Source organism: Phalacrocorax carbo, chromosome 15, assembly GCF_963921805.1.
Source record: "Phalacrocorax carbo chromosome 15, bPhaCar2.1, whole genome shotgun sequence".
Taxonomy (NCBI): Eukaryota; Metazoa; Chordata; class Aves; order Suliformes; family Phalacrocoracidae; genus Phalacrocorax; species Phalacrocorax carbo.
In genome coordinates this window covers 3503101-3523483 of record NC_087527.1, presented here as the reverse complement: position 1 = coordinate 3523483, position 20383 = coordinate 3503101, and the positions used below count along the sequence as shown (strand labels likewise).

Below are 20383 nucleotides of genomic sequence, written 5' to 3'. Positions count from 1 at the left end.
ACAAATGCTGATTCTAACCACAAACTACGGACCAGACCCGCCTCAGCGCAAAGTTCAGAATACCGACATTATATAGTAAAGGCTACCTGCAAAGGAAGGTGTTGATCAGGAAAACACTTTTTAAAAAATTAAAGGTGTGTGAATATTGGTGTTTGGTTTCACACTGAGTATTAAAAAAATTAAAGTTAGAACTACCCCCAGGCTTTAGGGTACTGCTTTTAAAAGCCACTAGTAGTTACTGGTTGTGGTATACTATGGGAAATGTTATACATGTAATTAATTATGTGCCCTTCCCAAATTGCCGTATGAATGAAAAGTGGACTTCAGAAAAATAAGACTTGGCTGGGAAAAAAGATGTGGTTTGTTGTTTTTGGTTGGGTGATTTTTTTGGTTTCTCAACTCAGCGATGTTTGTATCACAGAAACCAGAATTTGTTTAGTTTCTAGTAAGCTGTGTTAGTCAGCTTTAGAGCAGTATCATAACTCAGTTATTGTTATTATCGTATAAGAAGACTCTCCCGTTGTAGTGGACAGTAGGAGTTTTAGCTTTCTGGGAGATTTTGCAACCTTAAATATATCGTTAGAATGGAGACAGCGCCTTCGTGTCAGGGAACGTAGCTGCCGCTGAACGCTGCAGCCATTCACGCGACAGGGCGGCAGCCCTGATGGGGAGCTACGGATACTGCAATGCAAATATTTGAATACCACATACAAGGCGTCACGGTTGTTAAACGACTAATGAATGTGTGAATCTGGGTTGATATTAATGAGCACAGCTCTTGAAGACTTTTGCTCATGGTTTATTGTTTATATGAATTATATAGATTGTGCCTTGCCAGTACATGCTGCAGACAATGAAGGATGAACAGGTTTTCTACATTCAGCACTTGAAGTCTCTGGCGTTTTCAGTGTACTGCCAGTGCAGGAGGCCATTGCCCACACAGATCCACATCAAGTCTCTCACAGGCTTTGGGCCAGCTGCCAGCATTGAGATGACCCTCAAAAATCCTGAGGTTAGTACTGGTGTCAGGAAAATGAAAGCCTGCTCATAAACTGTACCTGCTTTTCTCACACTAGAGAAAATACTTTTAGGAGAATTTTTTCAAGGCGTAGAAGACAATGGCAATATAAAGGGAAAAGGTAAGCTAATACTAAATAGAAAATAGTAAGAAAAACATCAGATTACTCGCTTTCAAAACATTCTAAGCTTCTGGTTTTGAGTCGTAAAAGGTTGAAGTTCAGTGCAAAAGAAGAGAAAATGTGTGCTGTTACTTGCGATTCTGAGGCATTTTGTCGTTTTAGTCTATGGCACTCCCGCAAGAAAGTGTTTATGTCCAGTCTTTATATTTATATATATATATATATGAAATAAGTTCCTATGCCTAATTACAGACATTATATTAATTCTCTGAGGTAATGGAGAAATCCCCCTATTTCTGTGGGCTTATCTTTCATCTGTTTTTTTAAATGTAAATATTCAAGCCCTCTTTCTGGAATTTCAGGGGTTTCAAAAGAAGAATAATCCATCCTACTTTCCATGAATGTTTTTCATTCTTTGAAAGATAACAATGACTGTTTTATTTAGATTTAATGGACCAACTAAACACTTAAACACTTACCTTGGGATAAAGACGTGCTTGTCAGGGTTTAAAAACCTAGTTTCAAAATCATCAAAAAACCAACCTATCAGCACATTTCATTACTCGGGTAAAACCATAAGCTCTCACTGAAAATTTCTAAAAGCAGTATCGCCCCAGGCGTCTCCTCTTCACATTCTCTCCTCATGCTTCCCTCAAAAAGGTATCTGTTCAGCAGGATGGATTTTGCAGCAAGTTACAACAGTCACGCTTCAAGCTATTTAGGTGTAAGGGGAAGAGCAAGAAACTTGCAAGACCCCTGCAAGCATCTCCCTCCCTTTAATTAATGTTCCTGCGCTGTTGCCAGGCTGGTGCACTTCTAGAAAGTGACATAAGCAGAAATACGATACCCCTTAATGTCTCTAAGAAAACACTGTAACTTACTTTCCTCTAAGCTGATTAACTTGCACTTTGTGTTTCGTGCTTAATTTCCTGAAGGTACAAAGGACACCAAAAAAGGGGCAAACGTGCTCATGAGCAGCTTGCATTTAGCATACTTAATTCATCAGATGTCTACTTTTTCCATTTAACGTCAGTTTGCTCTCAGTCTGCACTGCAGATTTCCAAACTTTGCCTGAAAAATTAAGAAAATGCCCTGTTTCTGAATTATTGAGCATGTCTGGTCAGGCCCATAATGTTTTTTCTTCAGAGAAGTATTTATAAAGCAAAGATGAGTTTGGGGCCGACCATCTGGAAGGCAGCTTTGCAGGAGAAGACCTGGAGGTCCTGTTGGACGAGGTGAATGTGAGCCAGCAGAGACAGCCAGCGGCAGAGAGGGCTGCGTTCGGCAGGGTGCTGCCACTGGAGAGAGGGGGGCATTATTCTCCTCTCCTCGGCACTGGTGAGGCTTCACCCGGAACATACTGCCTCTGGTTCTGGGCTCCTCAATACCGGAGACACAGACATACCGGATCCAGCAAATCCAGCAAAAGGCCACAAAGATGATGAAGGGACGGGAGCGTCCGGCAACGGAGGAGGCACCAAGAAAGCTGCAGTTGTCTGGCCAGGAGGGCTCTGAGTGCATAAATTCCTGGTGGGAGGGAGTAAAGCAGATGGAGCCAGGCTCTTCTCAGTGGAATCAAGTGATGGGACGAGAGGCAGTGGGCACAAATTGAAATGCAAGAAATTCCATTTAAACGAAAAAGCACAATAAATTTTTTTTACTGTAGGAGTGACTGAACACTGGCACTGGTTGCTCAGTCAGGCTGAACATCGCCGTCGTCAGAGACGACATCCAATATCTGTATGTGGGGATATTCAGAGTCCCGCGCAACCTGCTCTCACGCTTTGAGCAGAATTGGACTAGATGACATGGGGTCTCTTCTAGTCTCAGCCTTCTGTGACTTTGATGCCTTTTTTTTTCTTCTTTTCCTTTTTTTTTTTTTTTGTTGTTGTTAAATAACAGCTGGATTTAATAACGTATTGCTGTCAGAGTCTGCAGGAGGACAGCATGTGTATTATTCACAATAGTAATTTGTTTCTGCTTATCGTTAAATGGTGTTGAATGGCCTTGATTTCTTATAACCTTTTCCAAGTTGGTTTTCTGATGGGCGAGGGGAAGTTTGTTAAGGAGGAGCACTTCACACGTACAACAGATTTGTGGAATTATGGAATCATAGAATCATTTAGGTTGGAAAAGAACCTGGAGATCATCGAGTCCGACCAATGTTCAGATTCGAAAACCAAAGTATTTCTGAAATTAAACTGTGCAGTATAAGACTTAGGATTTCTGGCATCATGGCTGACGTTCACAAAAGTATGTTATACCTAATGCCTGGATAGAAAACTGACCCAGAGTCTGAGGTCTAGCTGGGTCCTCAGTACCTCACATCAGATCATGCTGTCCGTTGTTCTGTAGGTAGTGTGAGACGGGTGGAAGTGAGCAGATGCCATCAATTTTAGCAAAAGGATATACAGAATAACAGGCTTAAACTCCTGACTGTTTCAGACATTGGTATCGCCCCATCCAAAGACTATTCTCATACCTTAGTTTCCCTGTATATAAAAATTAATCCTTAGGTAAGTTTTGGAGGGCATCAGTTTTAAGTGGCAGAAACAAATGGTCTACAACCACCCTTTCCCAACATCTCTCTTGACTAAAAATGCCTTGAATTTTGAATATATTGTTTCAAACTCACATTTTTCTGCACTCGCTGCCAATCTGTGTTTGTGTGTTTCTTGTGTTAAATAGTTTTTGATAAATCTGCTGATGACTGTGTTGACTTTATTGCAGAGGCCCAGCCCAATCCAGTTATACTCTCCTCCTTTCATACTGGCACCCATCAAAGACAAACAGACAGAGTTGGGAGAAACATTCGGAGAGGCCAGCCAGAAATACAATGTGCTTTTTGTTGGATATTGTTTGTCCCATGACCAGCGTTGGCTTCTGGCATCCTGCACTGACCTTCATGGTGAATTGTTGGAGACCTGCATAGTTAATATTGATTTACCAAACAGGTAGAAACTTTTATTTTTTATGTTGTATCTACGTCTTCGGTTGTCATCCCTCACTCTTGTGAAGTTTCTTGCACATCCCTTCTAATGGTGTTTCCTGCTGATGGAATTATGATGATGTTGCAGTGATAACATTTCAGTTTGCACTTTTATAACTTAAAAATTGTAGAGGGAAAAAGTTCCTGTGTTACACTTGTCTTACAAATGCTACCTCTGAATCTCACCTTCCGGAACAGCTGGTATGTTGCTCAGCATATTGACACCTCTCGCGTGTCACTGCAGTAACAGTACTGAAAGCAGACACATACTTTTTCTGCTTCTTGTTAGTAAAAGTTAAGTTAGGCACTGCACAGAACTGCAAGAACTCCTGTAGAGGGTAAGCAGTGAAAGTTATATAGAACAGAAATCTGAATATTGTCCTTGAGTCTCTTCTTACCTTTGCCTCCCACCTTCCTTCCTTAACCTCCAGGTCAAGGAGGAGCAAGTTGTCTGCCCGTAAAGTTGGTCTGCAGAAGCTATGGGAATGGTGCATTGGCATTGTACAGATGACATCGCTGCCTTGGAGAGTTGTCATCGGGCGGCTTGGCCGCCTGGGCCACGGAGAGTTAAAAGGTATGAAATGTCAGGGCTGTCGCTGCCTGTGGAATGAAGACATGGCCTTAGCATGCAAGGCAGAATGACTTACAGATCCGATCACAAACCTTTAAAGCCAGATAACTGAGAGGGATAATCCTACCCTGCACTGAATCTTTGTGTTGGTTTGCGTAAGCAATTTGCTTTTTTGTACGCTGGGTCTGACACTGCTCCCTCGTGGCTTGGGGATGTTGTGTGGATTAACTAGTATTTGCACGGTGTGTTTCCAAGTGGAAGTCATGGGTTTCGTCACATGTTAGAAAAAAGATCTGAACGACAGTTATGCTGTCACAGAAATAGAAACAGGACGCGGTTCTGATTCCTAAACTTAAACATAAACTAAACAAAAAATTCTTGCAAGAAAAGTTACTGAACCAAAAAAAAAAAATCAGTTTTGTGTGCCACACAGAAAAAATTAACTGTTAATCAGCGTTACCTGCAATAAGGTACTCTCTGCAGCCTGCAAAGAGTTGCCCCGATTTAGCATTCCTGACAGCTCTGTGGGTACTTAAAGGGAGCTCTGGAGTGGTTTAGGTGCAGGTGCCCAAGTCCAACAAGGGTCGGCACTGCTTCACTTCACTTTAAATACATGCGCTGATTTAAATGCATGCCTTCATCATCTTTTCTTCCATTTCTAATGGCTGTGGCCACTACTCAGGTTTTGTCTGGTAACTGATTGGAAGAAAAATGGGATTCTGAGAGGGTGGTCTGTGTTATCCTATCTGCTGAGTTGGAACATGAAGATAAATTAGACAGGAGGATAAAGATATTTCATAGGTGTTTGTCCTTCTACATTAGTAACTGAAGGAGGTGTGAATTCCTCTGGTATTCATACCACATGTACCGTACATGTACCTGTAAGAGGTTCTAGGTTTCATGAGATGGGAAAAAAAATTGAAAAACCATGCACAATAAATAACAATTCAGTCTGAAAGCACAAAGAAATACTCTAGCGGGGGGAAAAAGCAGTAATGAAATGCCGTCTCCCGTATAGGACATGTGGGGAAGAAGAGCCGTTGCCTGCCCCGGCACGGAGTTTGGGATCCATCACACATGTGGGAGTTAAATGGAGTGAAGGCAGTAAAAGAGATCAAGAATTTAATCAGCAACTCCCTTCCTCTGTTTGGACACATAATGTCATTGAAATGGATAGAAGTAGTTTCTTGAATGTGTATCTGCACCTCCACTGAAATGTGCTTTAGTGTATTTTACTCGTAACAAAGTTTTGAACAGAATCAGTGCAGTTCAGGAAAAAGATTTGTATGTAAAGGTAAAACACGAAAAAATCTTAAAAAACTAATCTTTATATGTTGCCCTGTTTCACACCAGAAAAGCACCTCCTCTGCCTTACAGGTAGAATGAAAGGCTCATTTTTAAAGAAGTGCATCATCTTCAGTCATTTGTCAGAGTAATACAGTTAGCTCGTGGGAAAACCAACAAACTACCACAGAATAAAATACTCTGTGTAACTGCCTGAGTACCCGGTTTGTGGAGCCGCCCACCGTGCTTACGTGGGGAGGAGGCAATCCAGAGCAGTCCAGTGTTACAGAAACGCAAGGCAATAATTAATATTTTGCTATTTTCAAGCAAGTGCTGGCTATTTCAGGCCTCCATTCTGTTCTGTCATCATGTTTATTCATTTCAGACTGGAGTATTCTCCTTGGGGAAAGTTCCCTGCAGACAATCAGCAAACAGCTAAAGGAGGTGTGCCGCATGTGTGGCATCTCATCAGCAGACTCTCCTTCTATCCTCAGTGCCTGCTTAGTTGCCATGGAGCCACAGGGGTCGTTTGTTGTGATGCCAGGTAAATTTTATCCGACTATTTAAATGCCAATGAAACTTGTCTGCTTTTATCATACTTATCACATAAGCACGTTAAGTTTGGGAGACTTTGGAGTCCAACAAGAAGACCTTGGCTAGCATGGCTAGAAGTGGCAGAGAATAGGTTGAGCCAGCAGAATTCCCAAAAATACCACAGAGATGCTCCACTGGGAGTGTAGGCTTCTGGGGGAAAGACTGCTGGGTGCCACTGTCAAATGGATGACTTTGTAAGTGGGAGTAAGGGTAAAACCTACTTGCCTTTTCATATGCTTAAGTTAGTTAGAGAGTTCAATTCCAAGCAGCGGTCCACAGAATTAAGTTGAAATAAAATTAGATGTTGAGGTTCCCTTTACTTACTTGTTGCATTACGTAAGCATGTACTTTCTAATGTGACAAATGACTCTGGTTTTTTAGTTTAGAAATAAAAGATTACTACATGGAACAAAATTAAACGAGCTTGAAAATTACTCATCAAGCTGAATAATTTTCAAAGCAGAGTTTTTGTAACGTGAGAAAATAGACGGCAAGTTGTGCTTTTTCCATGTCAACCAAAGGGGGTATATTGCATAATTATACGGATGTGTGTGTCTAAAAGAAATTCAACTTGCTTAATTAACAAGTAAATCTTCGATTAAGGGGCAGCAGAATGAAAGGAAAGGTGGGGCATTGTATGGAGACTCACAGAACTAAAGCTTATCTACAACTTGTTATCTTAATTTCAAGCTCTTCTAGTAATTTAATCTTTTTAAGAAAAGAACCTTTAAAGACTCGTATTAGCTTCCAAACCCAGTTTAGAAATTAACTGAATGCAGAATATATATTTTGAAGATGGTGTGAATTAATGTCTCTGCCATTGCTTCTGTTCTGGAAGATGCTGTCACTATGGGCTCGGTGTTTGGCCGGAGCACTGCGCTGAATCTGCAGTCATCTCAGCTGAACACCCCTCAGGATGCCTCCTGTACCCACATCCTGGTTTTCCCAACCTCTGCTACTATCCAGGTAGCACCAGCAAATTACCCCAATGAGGATGGATTCAGCCCTACGAATGGTGAGTGAGCGCGAGGGGTGAAACACTTGCGAGGGCTCAGCAGCCTGTTCAGAACACCAGCAGAGCTTTACCGGTCACGGATGAAAACTGGGTGGGCCGGCGTTCTCCCACGGACTCCGTACCACCCCCGCTTAATTTAAAGAGAACAACACTGTACTTTATAGATACAGGATGATAGACTGTGTTTTTCTGAGGTCTGTTTTCAGCTGATCATACTGACTTATTCCAAAAGTGATGTTGACCAATCAATATGCAAAATGGCACAGGCTATAAAATGCTTTTTCTTGTTGTTGTGACTTGACCAGGCCAACTTTTGTTTTATAGTAGCGGTTCGCTTCAGGCCCTGTTGTGTACAAAGCTTGAGAGGAAGGAGGTGCTTGCTTTAGAATTCTAATCTTCCTGTAACACAGGCGAAATAGAGCAACCTGAGAATTCTTTCTGCTGGCAAGGTGCTTTTTTGAGCATATTTAACCCTATAGTTTGTGTCAGCAAGACTCTGGTTAATACATTATATCAAAAAAGTATTTTTGTAACTAAATCCTTAAAAATTACTGTAAAATAATTCAAACCAAGAGTAACTACAAACATTTACAACAGAAGTACTTTATGAAGAGGGAAGGTATACAGTATAGAGAGGAAGAAAGGCCCACTATTTTTAATGATAGAGTCTGCTTTGATCTGTTCCTCCTGGAATTTCAGTGGGCCTCACAGAAGGGAAGTTACCCCTCTTAATACTTAAGCAGCTGTCCTTTCAAGGCCCCAGGATCCTGACTGAATGCTGTGCTGACAAATATTTAACCTGCATTAACCTGCCCTTTAGTGCTTCAGATGCTAATTAGAATCAGGTACAAGAACTGGCGTTTTCCAAAACGGTGTTAAATTTAATTTTCTTAACTCCGTTCTACTTAATCATTAAACTGCTTCCTATGCTATTAGCCATCTCATTTATGCTTTGGAGGCTAAGCAGAGCATGACATTAGTTCTGTTTTGTTTACTGAGGTTGTAGGACAGAAGTTAATAAACTAAGTTAATTCATTGCTCTTGCAATCCCATATTTCTCTTCAGAAGGTGAAGAAAAACAACCACCTGCCTGTTTCAACGCTAGGACTTGAGGGGAAATTAGTTTGACACATGTTTTTCCATTTTCATGTGGAGTAAATCCTTCTTTTTCAAGATAAATTAATTATAATAGGTAGAAATGCATGACTTTTAGGGTTCCATGTGTTTTAGTATAAATTTGGCTGCACTTCCAATTAATCCAGTTAATTCAGACAGCTCCCACTGTCCCTTTCTGTCCCCTAAGATGTACTTTAAATGTCATTATACTGTTTAAATGTCTTTGCCTGCTGAGAGATCTGGATAAGGAAAAAAAAACCCTAGAAACCATATCGCGATGCTTGCAGTTTTTTGCTCTTGTGTTTGTACTGGCTTAGCTTTCCATCACGTAAATTATTCATCGCATCATAACCTGTGTTTCGGATGACTGAGTAATGGAATGTGCTTCTCAGAGAATGCAAACACGCTTTCACTGTATCTTTACGCCCTTCCCACATGTCAACATGAACCAAATTAAAATAGCAAGTTCTGATAATGCAACTGTATTTAATTTCTGTGATGAAAGTAAAATATCAAAAGCTGCGTTGCAGGAAATCCTGGTGCAGTATTTGAAATAACAATGAAAGTACGTGGCGTGTGAGCGTGGAGCAGGCCTTGCTGCCCTTACTGAGTCCCTGAGCAACTCCCTTGGAGCTGCTAGGGCTGCTCCCAGATATTTTGAGCAAACGTGCCAGCGCGCTGGTGTGTAGCACTAGAAGCCTGAAGAGCAGCACCTGCTGAGGGTAACATACGTAGGTTTGTTTAATGTATTTCAAGTATTTTGTTAATGGATTTCTGTGACCAACTGCAGAGAGGTGTCTTTTTTTCTGTTACAAAATTCAATCTGGAGTTTTAGTAAGCTCGTAGGATGGGATTTTTGTTAACTCTATGGCCATTGTTAAAATTAATTAATAGACATCTGCCAACTTTTCCTTTCAAGTCTGTGGTTGCAGTTAAAGGTACTAAGAAGGATTAAACAGTCCAGTGTTTATCTCTGCTTTCATCTGCCTCTAGAGTATGTAAAAAAAAAAAAAAAGAATGATAATAAATTAAAGGGAATGGTAAATTACAAAAAATTCCTGACAAAAATTAGTACAGCACATTGGAAATTATTTTTCTTTCCTTTTCAGATGACATGTTTGACCTCCCGTTCCCAGATGACATGGACAATGACATTAGAATTTTAATAACAGGGAATCTTCACTCCTCACCAAATTCCTCCCCAGTTCCTTCCCCTGGATCACCATCTGGCATTGGAGGGGGATCTCACTCCCAGCATAGCAGGGTAAGGCTGTAGCACCTCAGGGCATATGCTACTTAAAATGAAACATACAAAAGATTCAAATCCTCCAACAAAATTGTTTTTTTCCTGTAGAATTTCCAACATAATTATATCAATAGCAAGCAGAAATTAACGTTAAAATTGAAGGTGCTTGTTAAATTCTGTTGCAGAAGATGTGTCTGCCCTGACTATTTACATCTCTGAAGTTACCTGTTAGTGTATCAGATAATTGAGAGGAAGGGAGAAGGAGGAGGAAAAAGCTTTGGGTGTGTGTGGCAGAGCCACATCTAATGACCCTGTATAAATTTAGCCTGTACTCATGCGTTTTTTGTTGTTGTTGTTTTATTATTATTTTGGAAAATCCTATGGAATGTTGCTGGCACAAAGTGACAAGTCTTTGAGAGAAAGGAAGACATGACAGCTCTGTTCACATGAATTTCTAGGGGAGGCAAGAAGGGAACCCTACACATAGAAACTCCGCAGGTGCTGGATGTTTATGCAAATGTTGTTTCCTTAGTAAAAATTAGCCCAGAGCACATAGTGTTTGTAAGTTATTTTTGCTTGAAGTGGCTTTTCTAAAGTCAGTTCCAACACCAGTGATTACTTTAAATGCAAATTATTTTTGGTAATTCAAGGTATTTTTCTGAATCAACTTTAGCATAATTTGGATCATGTTTGATGGAACTCTTCTACTCATATGCTTAATTGTGTAAGGTACCTAGCCGTACTCGTAAAATGGTTTCCATCACAAATATGTAGAAGTTTGATGCTTCATAATTTCCTCTGGAGAAGTTTTATTCTAGAAAAAGTGATTTTAAAGCAGTACCGTATTACTTGTTTACTAAATAATACAGTATTTTATTAAAGAAACAGTCTACTTTTATACAAGAAACAGACAACCCTGTGCATTTAAAAGGTCTGGTTTAGTGATCTGTAATAATTTAAGTAACTGCATCTGGATCTGTGACTGTCGGCGGTGGCAGTAAACAGTGTCATCAAGAGAAGCTATAAATCTGGTATGAAAGGAAGTAATGAATAGGTATTTAGAGGAGGTATACGTACAGCTATTTGCCCATGAATGATGCTGCTCATTCAGCCTCTGTAAGAATGCGGTACATTTTTCTAAATGCAGATAAGGTATCTTAAGAAAATAATTCTTGCTCCCTGAAAATGACTACCTAAATGGTGTTGGCTTCACCACCTGGAAGGATGAAGTGTATATTCCTTGCAACCTCCGCCAAAGTGCCTCAATGGTCAGCTCAATACAGTCTGTGAGTGAAAAATAACTTCTGCATCAGCCACAAAAATGCTAACACTGTATTTTGTAATCTCAGTACGCAACCACCTTACCTTGTGTTAATACTCCAACCCACTTTTCAAAGGCTAAATAATTGCATATTACTGTCACTTGTTTATTTCAAACTGCTATGTGGGCAAAACAGAAGTTTTAAATTGTTACTACACTCTCCGACCGTAAATCACAACTCATCACTCTTTACAGTTTGTCTCTGTTCTGTACCACTTTTAGAAATGTTTGCAAAACTTACTGTCAATGGAGCTCCATCCAAGTGGCTTAAGAACAGCACCGAAAGGTTAATGACCAAAGAGCTTAGAGACATTTCTAGATGACCCTGTCATAGTAATTCAGTTTAACCATTAACAAGGGCCTAGTAATTGATGTGTAATTTTTGCTTTTAAAAAAGCAACAGCGTGTGATCATTACCTTGTGGGTCGGAGAAGGTCAAGCCTTCGTCCATGTAACCCGTAATTGATTGCTGCAGTTCAGCAGTGTAAGTCCTGATTGCTCAGCAGCCGGTTTCAAGGTTCGCTGTTAGGCTCAGTGCCTGCAGCCAGGTGAGCCACAGCCTTCTCCAAGCTTTATGGAGTGTTTAACTTACTTTGATTCCTGATCAAGATATTACTGTTGGAGAAAGACCTGCTCAAAGGACTAGCAGTGAAGGCTTTGAGTTTGGGTTGTTTCTTTGTTTGGTTGGGGCTTTTTTAACCTGTTGACTTAAAAGATATTTATGGATTCAATGAACTGCTATCCCAGTTCTTCAGGGATAAGTTGCAAGTTAAAGTACTTTGCAGGCATCTTTTGCGTTTATGAAACAGGCCCTCTATGAAATAAAAGTGAAAGCAAAATAATAAAGGGTGTTTAAAGAAACAAAAAACAAATGCATATCAATAGGAATGTACCCTAGACTGGAATGGCAGTCGCCCTTTCTGATACCTAAGACGACCCTTGCAGGTTTGGTAACGCGGTTCGTGATATAGATAAGGATATGTGTATATATACACACACACAGAGGGTGAGGTAAGCAAGCTCACACCAAGTATTCCTATCCAACAGCCTTGGGTATGGAAGGTTCATGTGGGTTTTACTCTACAGCAATAAAATCACAAACATATGCTGACAGGCAGCAACTCAAACTCTGATGAAATTTGCTTTACAGCCCGTTTCTTGTTGTTTAACTCTCTCCTCTCCAAATAACTGTTGTCCATATATAAGAATATGAGTAACTAATACTGCAAAAATACAGTATATAAATAAATGAATAACTGATGTAAATTGAAAAGCAGGGTAGCTGTTCCTTTTTCCCCACGCTTCACCTCTGCTTGGTAGCACCAATCTAAACAAAGCAAAGTATCTTCTGTCCAGTGTCCAAAGCAAGGAATAGCAAGTATAGCAATTTTCTTCTAAGCCAGCAATGTAACTCACTGAAAAATCAAGTACGGCCAAGCTTATAAAGATGCAGATACTCACTGTTCTTCTGTATTTGTGTGTGTAACACACCCTCCTGCTAGCTTACGTCAGGAAGATCTGTAGCACAAACTGCTGTGTTTGATATGTATAGGAAAAGCCTGTGAGGCTTTTAAATCTTGAATTCAAAACTGGTCTACTCTCTGCATGCGCACAAGAAGCTCTTCAGATTCACAGCCATAGCCCAATGCGTGTCAGTTACTCTGTAGCATCAAATTCCACATGTACTCGGGTCAATTTAGGAGGTTAACATTGCTGTTTGGGAATCTAGAGTGATCCTGGAACATAAGTCTGGAGAACCCAACTACAGGGGAAAACAGAAGGGATTAGGGACCTTTGAGATTCACGAATGACTAAAGAATAGCCCAATAATAACAAGACAGAACTGTGTTAAGGACTGAGTAATTAGTAAACAAAGTTAATGGGGTGTAATGACATAAAACAATAAGCCTGCCTTTTCAACTCTTCTTTCAGAGCCAAGGCGAACGTCTCCTTTCCAGAGAAGCCCCCGAAGAACTAAAGCAGCAACCTCTTGCTCTGGGATACTTCGTATCAACTGCCAAAGCTGAGAATCTTCCGCAGTGGTTCTGGTCATCCTGTCCTCAGGCACAAAACCAGTGTCCCCTCTTCCTGAAGGTCTGTCCTGGTATCCTTTCACAGGGGAAAGAGAAGAACAACTGTATTTATAGCCTATGAATTTTCTTTGAAAATATTGGCTTTGTATGTTACCACAACGGTGACCGTACTGGAGATGGAAATACAATCTTTAGGTTTAAATTTACTTAAGATAGCTGGCTATTAAAACATAATTGTCTCTTCCTAAAGCCCTTACCAGAAAACTGAATAGTTTGGCAGCTTCTAAATATAGAATCATCAAAGCTGTATCCAGTGTTATGGAAGTGTCCCAGTTTTCATTTTCAGTCAGCTTAAGACAGGAGGGACATACCTTCTCTTCTGCCACAATGCAGTTATGACATGTAGATTAAAACTTAGAATGGAGCGTAGCACCTCCAGGTAAGAGCATTTACTATCCACTTCTGTTTCTCTAGTTGTAGAAGTTGCACAGTGGAGTCTGTAGTGTCAGTGCAAACCTGATACCTTCCATTCCAGAACTGCAAGTGCTTGCAAGATGTGTACAGCAGAATTGGTTCAGCTACTAGAGATTCACTGATCCCTGTAGAGTGTCATGCAGCTTCTTATTTGAGTGAATCAAAAAAATGAGCATGGAAAGAAGGTGAAAAATCTGCCTTGAGTAGCATCGCATAACTATTCAAGCAAACAACGTATAGAGACATATATAAAGACAGTACCACTTACTTTATCCATTCCCAGCTTAATTAACAAATACCAAATATTTTTGCAAGTCTATTAACTGAATTCTCTCATCCATGTCTGTCAGGCAGTTATCAGAGTAAAGGTGTTCAGTATTTTTCAGTTCTTCCCTTGTGCAAAAAAAGCAATTTTGGGACTGATGTTAAACAGTCAGCATGGCAGGCTTTATTCAGTATAGCACCTCTGCCAGCAAAGTACTTTATTCCTTGCACTCTGCACTTTTCTTGGATAGATTTCCCTGAATTATGTGCTTTTCTTCAAACCTACAGAACAGAGATCTCAAAATAATATGAAAAATAAACCACCACGTTTTAGGAGCTAGAGATGAAGTTTTTTGCTAAACTTTAAATTACCTTTTTTTTGCGAATGAGTAATCCAAAGCCTATGTTTCAGTTCCAGCAGTAAAAACATAGTCAGCAGAGCTCCAGGCAACTTTATGAATTCCTTCCATAAGCTTATACTAGATTTGTACTAGAGAGAAGGAGCCACCACCCTTCCCTACACCACCACCCCCAGCCCAACACAATTGCTCTCTCAGATCTAGGCTGAATTAAATGTTTAATTTGACTTGGAACATACCGTTTTGGTTTGGACAACTTTCCATAAAAGCAAGGGGCTGAATTCATGCAGTAACTTGTACACCAGTCAGTGAGCAGGTGGTGCTGTCTCCTTTATGCTGCACCGCGCTGCAATTAGGAAACTTGTATGGCATGTGAGGCATACAGATTCAAATCATCTTTGTCTGATTTGGATTAAGTATTTTTGAGCTAAAGCATTTCACCTCTAATGTGCGTGCCATAATTGGAGGAGTATAAATTAGAGGTTTTGCCTCGGCAGGCCATGTGGCGTATTTTGCTTCCCACTTGAAAGGCTGACATGGTTGCTCTACCCTCAGCACATGATCAATGAGAAGTCCCTTTCCTACTCCTGTATAAACTAATGCACAAGCCTCGCTCCAGAATAAAGATGGGACAGACTGAGAAAGTGTAACAGCAGAGAGGGACAGAGGCGGCACCAAGCGTTCTGGCTGCACACCCCACCTCCCTGTGCTACTCCCTGATGGCTCTCCTACTGGGAGAGTTTGAGGAAATGGAATGGTTTGCTACCAAAATACCAAAAGAAACACTGACACATCCCAAGTGTTCCCCCTCATCACTTCTTCCCTGACTGAAATTGAGAACACAATTGAACTTTTTTTTTCTTTTTCCCCAAAGATCCTGGATTCCAGTCAGAAAGAGAAGTCGGTTTATTAAAAAATATAGTTATTATGGAAGTTCATGGTCATGGTGGGTTCAACAACAAATTGCCAACTTTCTGTGCTGTCCTGAGACAATTCAGAATGTATTTGTTCACTGTGAATCTTTAGAAGTATGTGCTTCTAAGGGTTAATTTGTGCTTTTCTCCTTTACACAGGCCTCATTACATCACCATATCTCTGTAGCGCAGACAGATGAGCTCCTACCTGCCAGAAATTCTCAGCGAGTTCCTCACCCCCTTGACTCTAAAACTACATCAGATGTCTTGAGGTAACACCTTTTAGGTTTTGCATTTCCTCCCTGAGGTTAAGGGGACTGAGCTCTGAAACTTCAGAGGGACCTTTTCTTGTCAACCTGGCAAAATTATTTCTTAGCTTCCTCAACTGCTTATGATTCTGCTATGCCCTACGTGTGTGTCTTACAGCAGTGGGCAACTCCTACTACAGCTGCAACCTCCACCACCAAAGAGCAGGACTTGGAGGGTTACCTCATTAGCTCTCCACACTATAGAAAACTATGTAAAGAAAACTTAGGAACAGCTTTCCTTACAGAGTGGACACCTTGGTTTGCCGCCCAAAGATTGTTCTGTTTAGTTGGTGGTCTAATCTGGACTGTGTCGATAATTATCTTCACTCACCAAACGAAACTGATTTATAGATGGAGATAAAAGTACTTTCCTGATACCAGTATCTGAGGAGCTGGGATATAAAGGAGATATTATTCCTGAGTTAATACAGGGTTGTTTATCGTATGGTACAAGATAACCACTGTTTGCCTCCATCCCACCTGTTGGGGACTGAAAAAAGATCTGTTTTATGAGACAGCATACAGCGTGGAACACACCAGTGAGCAAACATGTACATTTCACCAAGTAGAGGGTATCAGCAGGAAACTGACGAATAATCTAAGAATATCAGTGGTGTTTGTATTATTCTAGAAGATCTGAATTTGCATCCTTGTAGAGGACTGAGCTATCACAGCTGTCCTGAGGTGCTACGGACTTTGTTTTGGGTAAAAGGATGGTGCAGTGCACAGGGAACGAAGGAGATACAACAGACGCAAGTTACAACATGAGAAATCCTAATCAGATACAGGATCACACACGAAGTGTGATCAAATACTGGCAGAGGTTGCCCAGAGAGGCTGTGGGACCTCCATCCTTAGAGGTGTTCAATACTCAAGGCTTTCAATACAGTGGTGGATTAAACCTCCAGAGGTTCCTTCTAAACTAAATTGCTCTATGATTCCATTATCTCTACTACGTACTGGCGAGGGCCTACATTCAGAGGGCTTGGTTCCAGTTCAAACATATTAAAACTAAAGATCCGTGCTTCCCCCTCCCCTTTTCAGTGAGGTTCCTACTTTGCCACCACCACCACTGTTAATTCAGCCAGGCAGTCCTCCTGCCGCTGTGTCTCCAGGAGAAAACAGAGCTAAGTTTAAGTAGATCTTCTAGAAAAGACAGGAAGGGAAGGAGTAAACAATCCCAGTTTCATTTCTCTCTGCATTTCTCTTCTGCAGGTTCGTTTTGGAGCAGTACAATGCACTGTCCTGGCTTACGTGTAACCCTGCCACTCAGGATCGCAGCTCCTGCCTTCCTGTCCACTTTGTGGTGCTCACTCAGTTGTACAATGCCATCATGAATATACTTTAATAGATGCGAAAGCACTTGTTCTTCTGGCTTATTCTCCCCTCGACCTGAGAAACGTGCCACAGTCTGCAAAGATCACGATTTTGCTTCTCTTCAGACCAGTCCTGTGCTGTGCTTCTGTTCCTCCAAAAGCACATGTGAATTCTGCAGTGTTCAAAACTAAACTACCCATTGACATCTCTGGCAGCTTCAGTCCAAAATCTGGGAACATCCAATAACAGTGAACACAGTGTAACCTCAAGCCAGTGTTAGTTTGGTGGCCCAGTAACTACTGGTCAGTGTGATTATTTTTTTTAATATTTTATTTTTTTAAGGAAGACTACAGTATCTTTTTGCATTAGGAACTCTGATAAACAACCAAGAGCAGTTTCAGCCCTGCAAGTAAAAATACCTTGTAGTGACCAGTTGGGGTTGTCCAAAACTTTTGTTATTCCATCATCATAAACTGGGACTTTGCAGGAGGAAAAAAAAAAAAAAAAAACCACCAACAAAAAAAAAACCCAAAACCACAACCACCCACACAATTGTAATGTCGTATAAATACTGGAGTTTTCTGTCTGCCTGGAGTTCCTGTCAGAGTGGATTGGGATGAATGCATGCATTTGTTACCTGTCCATGTAGATATGAATGGTCTGGAGATACTTTATTTATTTTTAAGTTTGGGGAGGGGAGGGATTAAATTATAAAGGACCAGGAACAGTAGAATATCTTAAAAAATCCAGCTCCGTTCCACCGTAGGGTTATTTATCTACATACCTCTCACTCGTCTGACCTAGAAATCAAAAGTGAAGCTAGTAACAATCAAAGTCCAAGCTGGGAAGGGAGAATCATGTTCTGGTAAGGAAATACTTGTATTTTAAGGAATTCTCACCTGCATTTAGCCTGGTTAAAGCACGGAATGGCCAGTGTTTGATGAAGGATAACACTACCTAGTGAAAGAAGAGTGAGTGAGAGGTAGGGAGGAAAAATACTTTGAAGCCCAATGTAAGGGCAAATGCAAAGTGGTAAATTAATCTATTGTAGAGCTATGATTGAAATATATTTCCAGTAAATTTAGTGATGCTAGAAAAGTATTTACTGAAACCCAAGTCGCCCTTTAATTCTGGGCAGACTCGTCCATGTACATATCCAAAAAGATGGTTTTTGTTTACACTAAATCAGTTACAAATCTGGTGTATTTTTTCTGACTATAGGAATATTATTTCAAAGAAATAATTTTTAAAAATTATATCATTAAATTAGTACTTGAAGTTATACCACTGTGGTGGAAAAGTTACTTTGTTTAGTAAAATGATTGCCATTTTAAAGGTTAATGGCTAATTGAAGTATTTTTATGACTCCTTCATTCCAGGCTTCAAGGGGTTTATATTTAAACTCCATTTTCTAATGTTTGTTGTTGCACTGTGCAGCAGGCATGGACTGCCTTACGTGAGGGGTCGGGCACTTTGATCAGGCTGTGTGACCTAGTTATCTATCTGTGGAGAAAAACCTACAAATTTTAAAGTTCTTCCAAAAGACTTTCATGTTCTGGTTAAAAAAAATGAAATTCTATGATTTTAAAAAGTATTTTTCTTGAGATAATGTAACATTTAAAACAAATTATATAAAATAATAAAAAAAAAAGAATTGCTTGTGTAACGAGAAGGTGAAGTCAGAGAAGTAACCTGTAAATGGATTATTTCATTCTCTGCACCAAACCTCCCATGTGGGTATCCTCTTTGCAATGTATAGGTTAAAAAAAAAAAACCTGATATCAAACCATTTGTATCTAATGTGTACAGTGTAAAATTGACTTTAAAAATATTGCAGTACTATTTTTTCTTAATCAGAAAAGAAAATTCTCAAGGCCTTTTGAAGAGCATAAAAAGATGAAGATTGTAAACTTGTATAAAAAAAATTTAACTTGGGGAGGAAAAAATGTAAAGTAGACATTTGTAATCTTTTACCATTTGGGGGTTATTTGTTCCCAGGATTCATCTGAACTTTGGATTATTATTTTGTTTGTTCTTTTTAAATGGGCCGTTTTTATCCAGGGGCGTTTCTTCCCCAGAAACCTGGTTCTAAGCAAAAATTAAAAATAAAAAAAGGGCAGCAAGGAGTAGTTTTCATCTGGTGTCTTTTATTTAATTTTTTTAAGTTAAGAGAAGCTGGTGACATATTTATACGTTTTTGTGCAAAATAAATGAATGGCAATAGATTTTAAAGAAAAATCTTATGTACTTCAGTGTGAAAAGTTCTGTATAATATTTCCCTTAAATATGCATTATTTTACTTGTGAGTTTTTTACTGAATTAATCTGAAATGTACAAGCCCTGGCTTTCCTACAGAGTGAAGAAAGTTATTTTATTTTTTTTTAATTTCTAACTTTGGAAATTCATGCCTAAATCAGAATTATTATTACAGTTGTCTGAGCTAAAGGGAGAGGGAGGGGGTGGGGAATGTCCAGCATGCTTGTATGTATATTTCAGAACCTTTTTTAAATGTAAAAGCTGTACATTTCTGGGGAGTTCTGAATTCCTTTTTGGTTTGGTTTTTTGTTTTTTGTTTTGTCTTTTTTTTTTTTTCTCTCTGAGCATTTTGCAGTGAGCTTCTTTTATATATAGCCGACAATTTGAAAGAAAACAAAAAAAAAATGTGAAGTTCATTTTAAATCTACAGTATATCGCTGGTACAATACACTAAAAAAAAAAGACTTTGATAAAAAGAAACAATAATAATAAAGACCTCCATTTTAAATGTCATTCATATATACCTTGTGGATGAGAGCTATATACTTTTACACACTTTTTTAGATGAATAAATTATTGAATTACTGAAACTGTTGGTGGAGTTTTATTCTTATGAGTATTTTCTTTAACTCTTAATGTTAGCATTCCTAGTAGAGGAGGGCTTGCATTATAAGGTACAGATTCCATGTGATATGAATGGAATTGAAATTAATTTAAAGGCTCTTTAATATTTTTTTTACTTTAGAGACAGGCACTGCTGCCTTCCCTGAATTAACCTAGTCCCTGCATGCCTTTTAGATTTGCTGTGTGCTGATAAAGCTATGGCTTTATGAGTAATAAGGCTCACTAAAATGTATAAAGGTTCACACCACAGCAGTACTTTTCTTTAAAATGGAAATAAAAGCAAAATGGAATAGTCATTCTATTTAAGATCGTGGCTGTCGTGAGAGGACATTAGGTGCCACTAATGTAAATGCTGAGATGACCAGATGTAAGATTCTGCCATGTGGGGTGGGTGGAAGCAGCCTGGGATCATCTGCTGACACATGAGCAGTAGTTGCTTTACGTTAGCAACTCTAATCACAAGAGCTTCATTCATCAATTACAGATTAAATGTCTCCAGATACACCAGGTAAGTCTTTAGTAGATTTCAGTGGCACATCAAAGTCTTGTGACCTCCTTC

General features: G+C 39.7%; 1 protein-coding gene across 2 annotated transcripts in view; it reads left to right on the top strand.

The window, feature by feature from the left end:
- The window catches only part of MED13L (mediator complex subunit 13L), a 204213-nt gene extending 185143 nt beyond the window's left edge, over nucleotides 1-19070 (top strand). For both annotated transcript variants that reach the window (XM_064466708.1, XM_064466709.1), the window contains 9 exons: nucleotides 824-1012; nucleotides 3870-4093; nucleotides 4560-4702; nucleotides 6369-6527; nucleotides 7416-7592; nucleotides 9818-9972; nucleotides 13208-13369; nucleotides 15479-15591; nucleotides 16843-19070. In XM_064466708.1, coding sequence (XP_064322778.1) covers nucleotides 824-1012; nucleotides 3870-4093; nucleotides 4560-4702; nucleotides 6369-6527; nucleotides 7416-7592; nucleotides 9818-9972; nucleotides 13208-13369; nucleotides 15479-15591; nucleotides 16843-16975 — 1455 coding nt within the window. In that variant the 3' untranslated portion in view covers nucleotides 16976-19070. The remainder of the gene's footprint in view (nucleotides 1-823; nucleotides 1013-3869; nucleotides 4094-4559; nucleotides 4703-6368; nucleotides 6528-7415; nucleotides 7593-9817; nucleotides 9973-13207; nucleotides 13370-15478; nucleotides 15592-16842) is intronic.
- Nucleotides 19071-20383: the final 1313 nt, after the last annotated feature.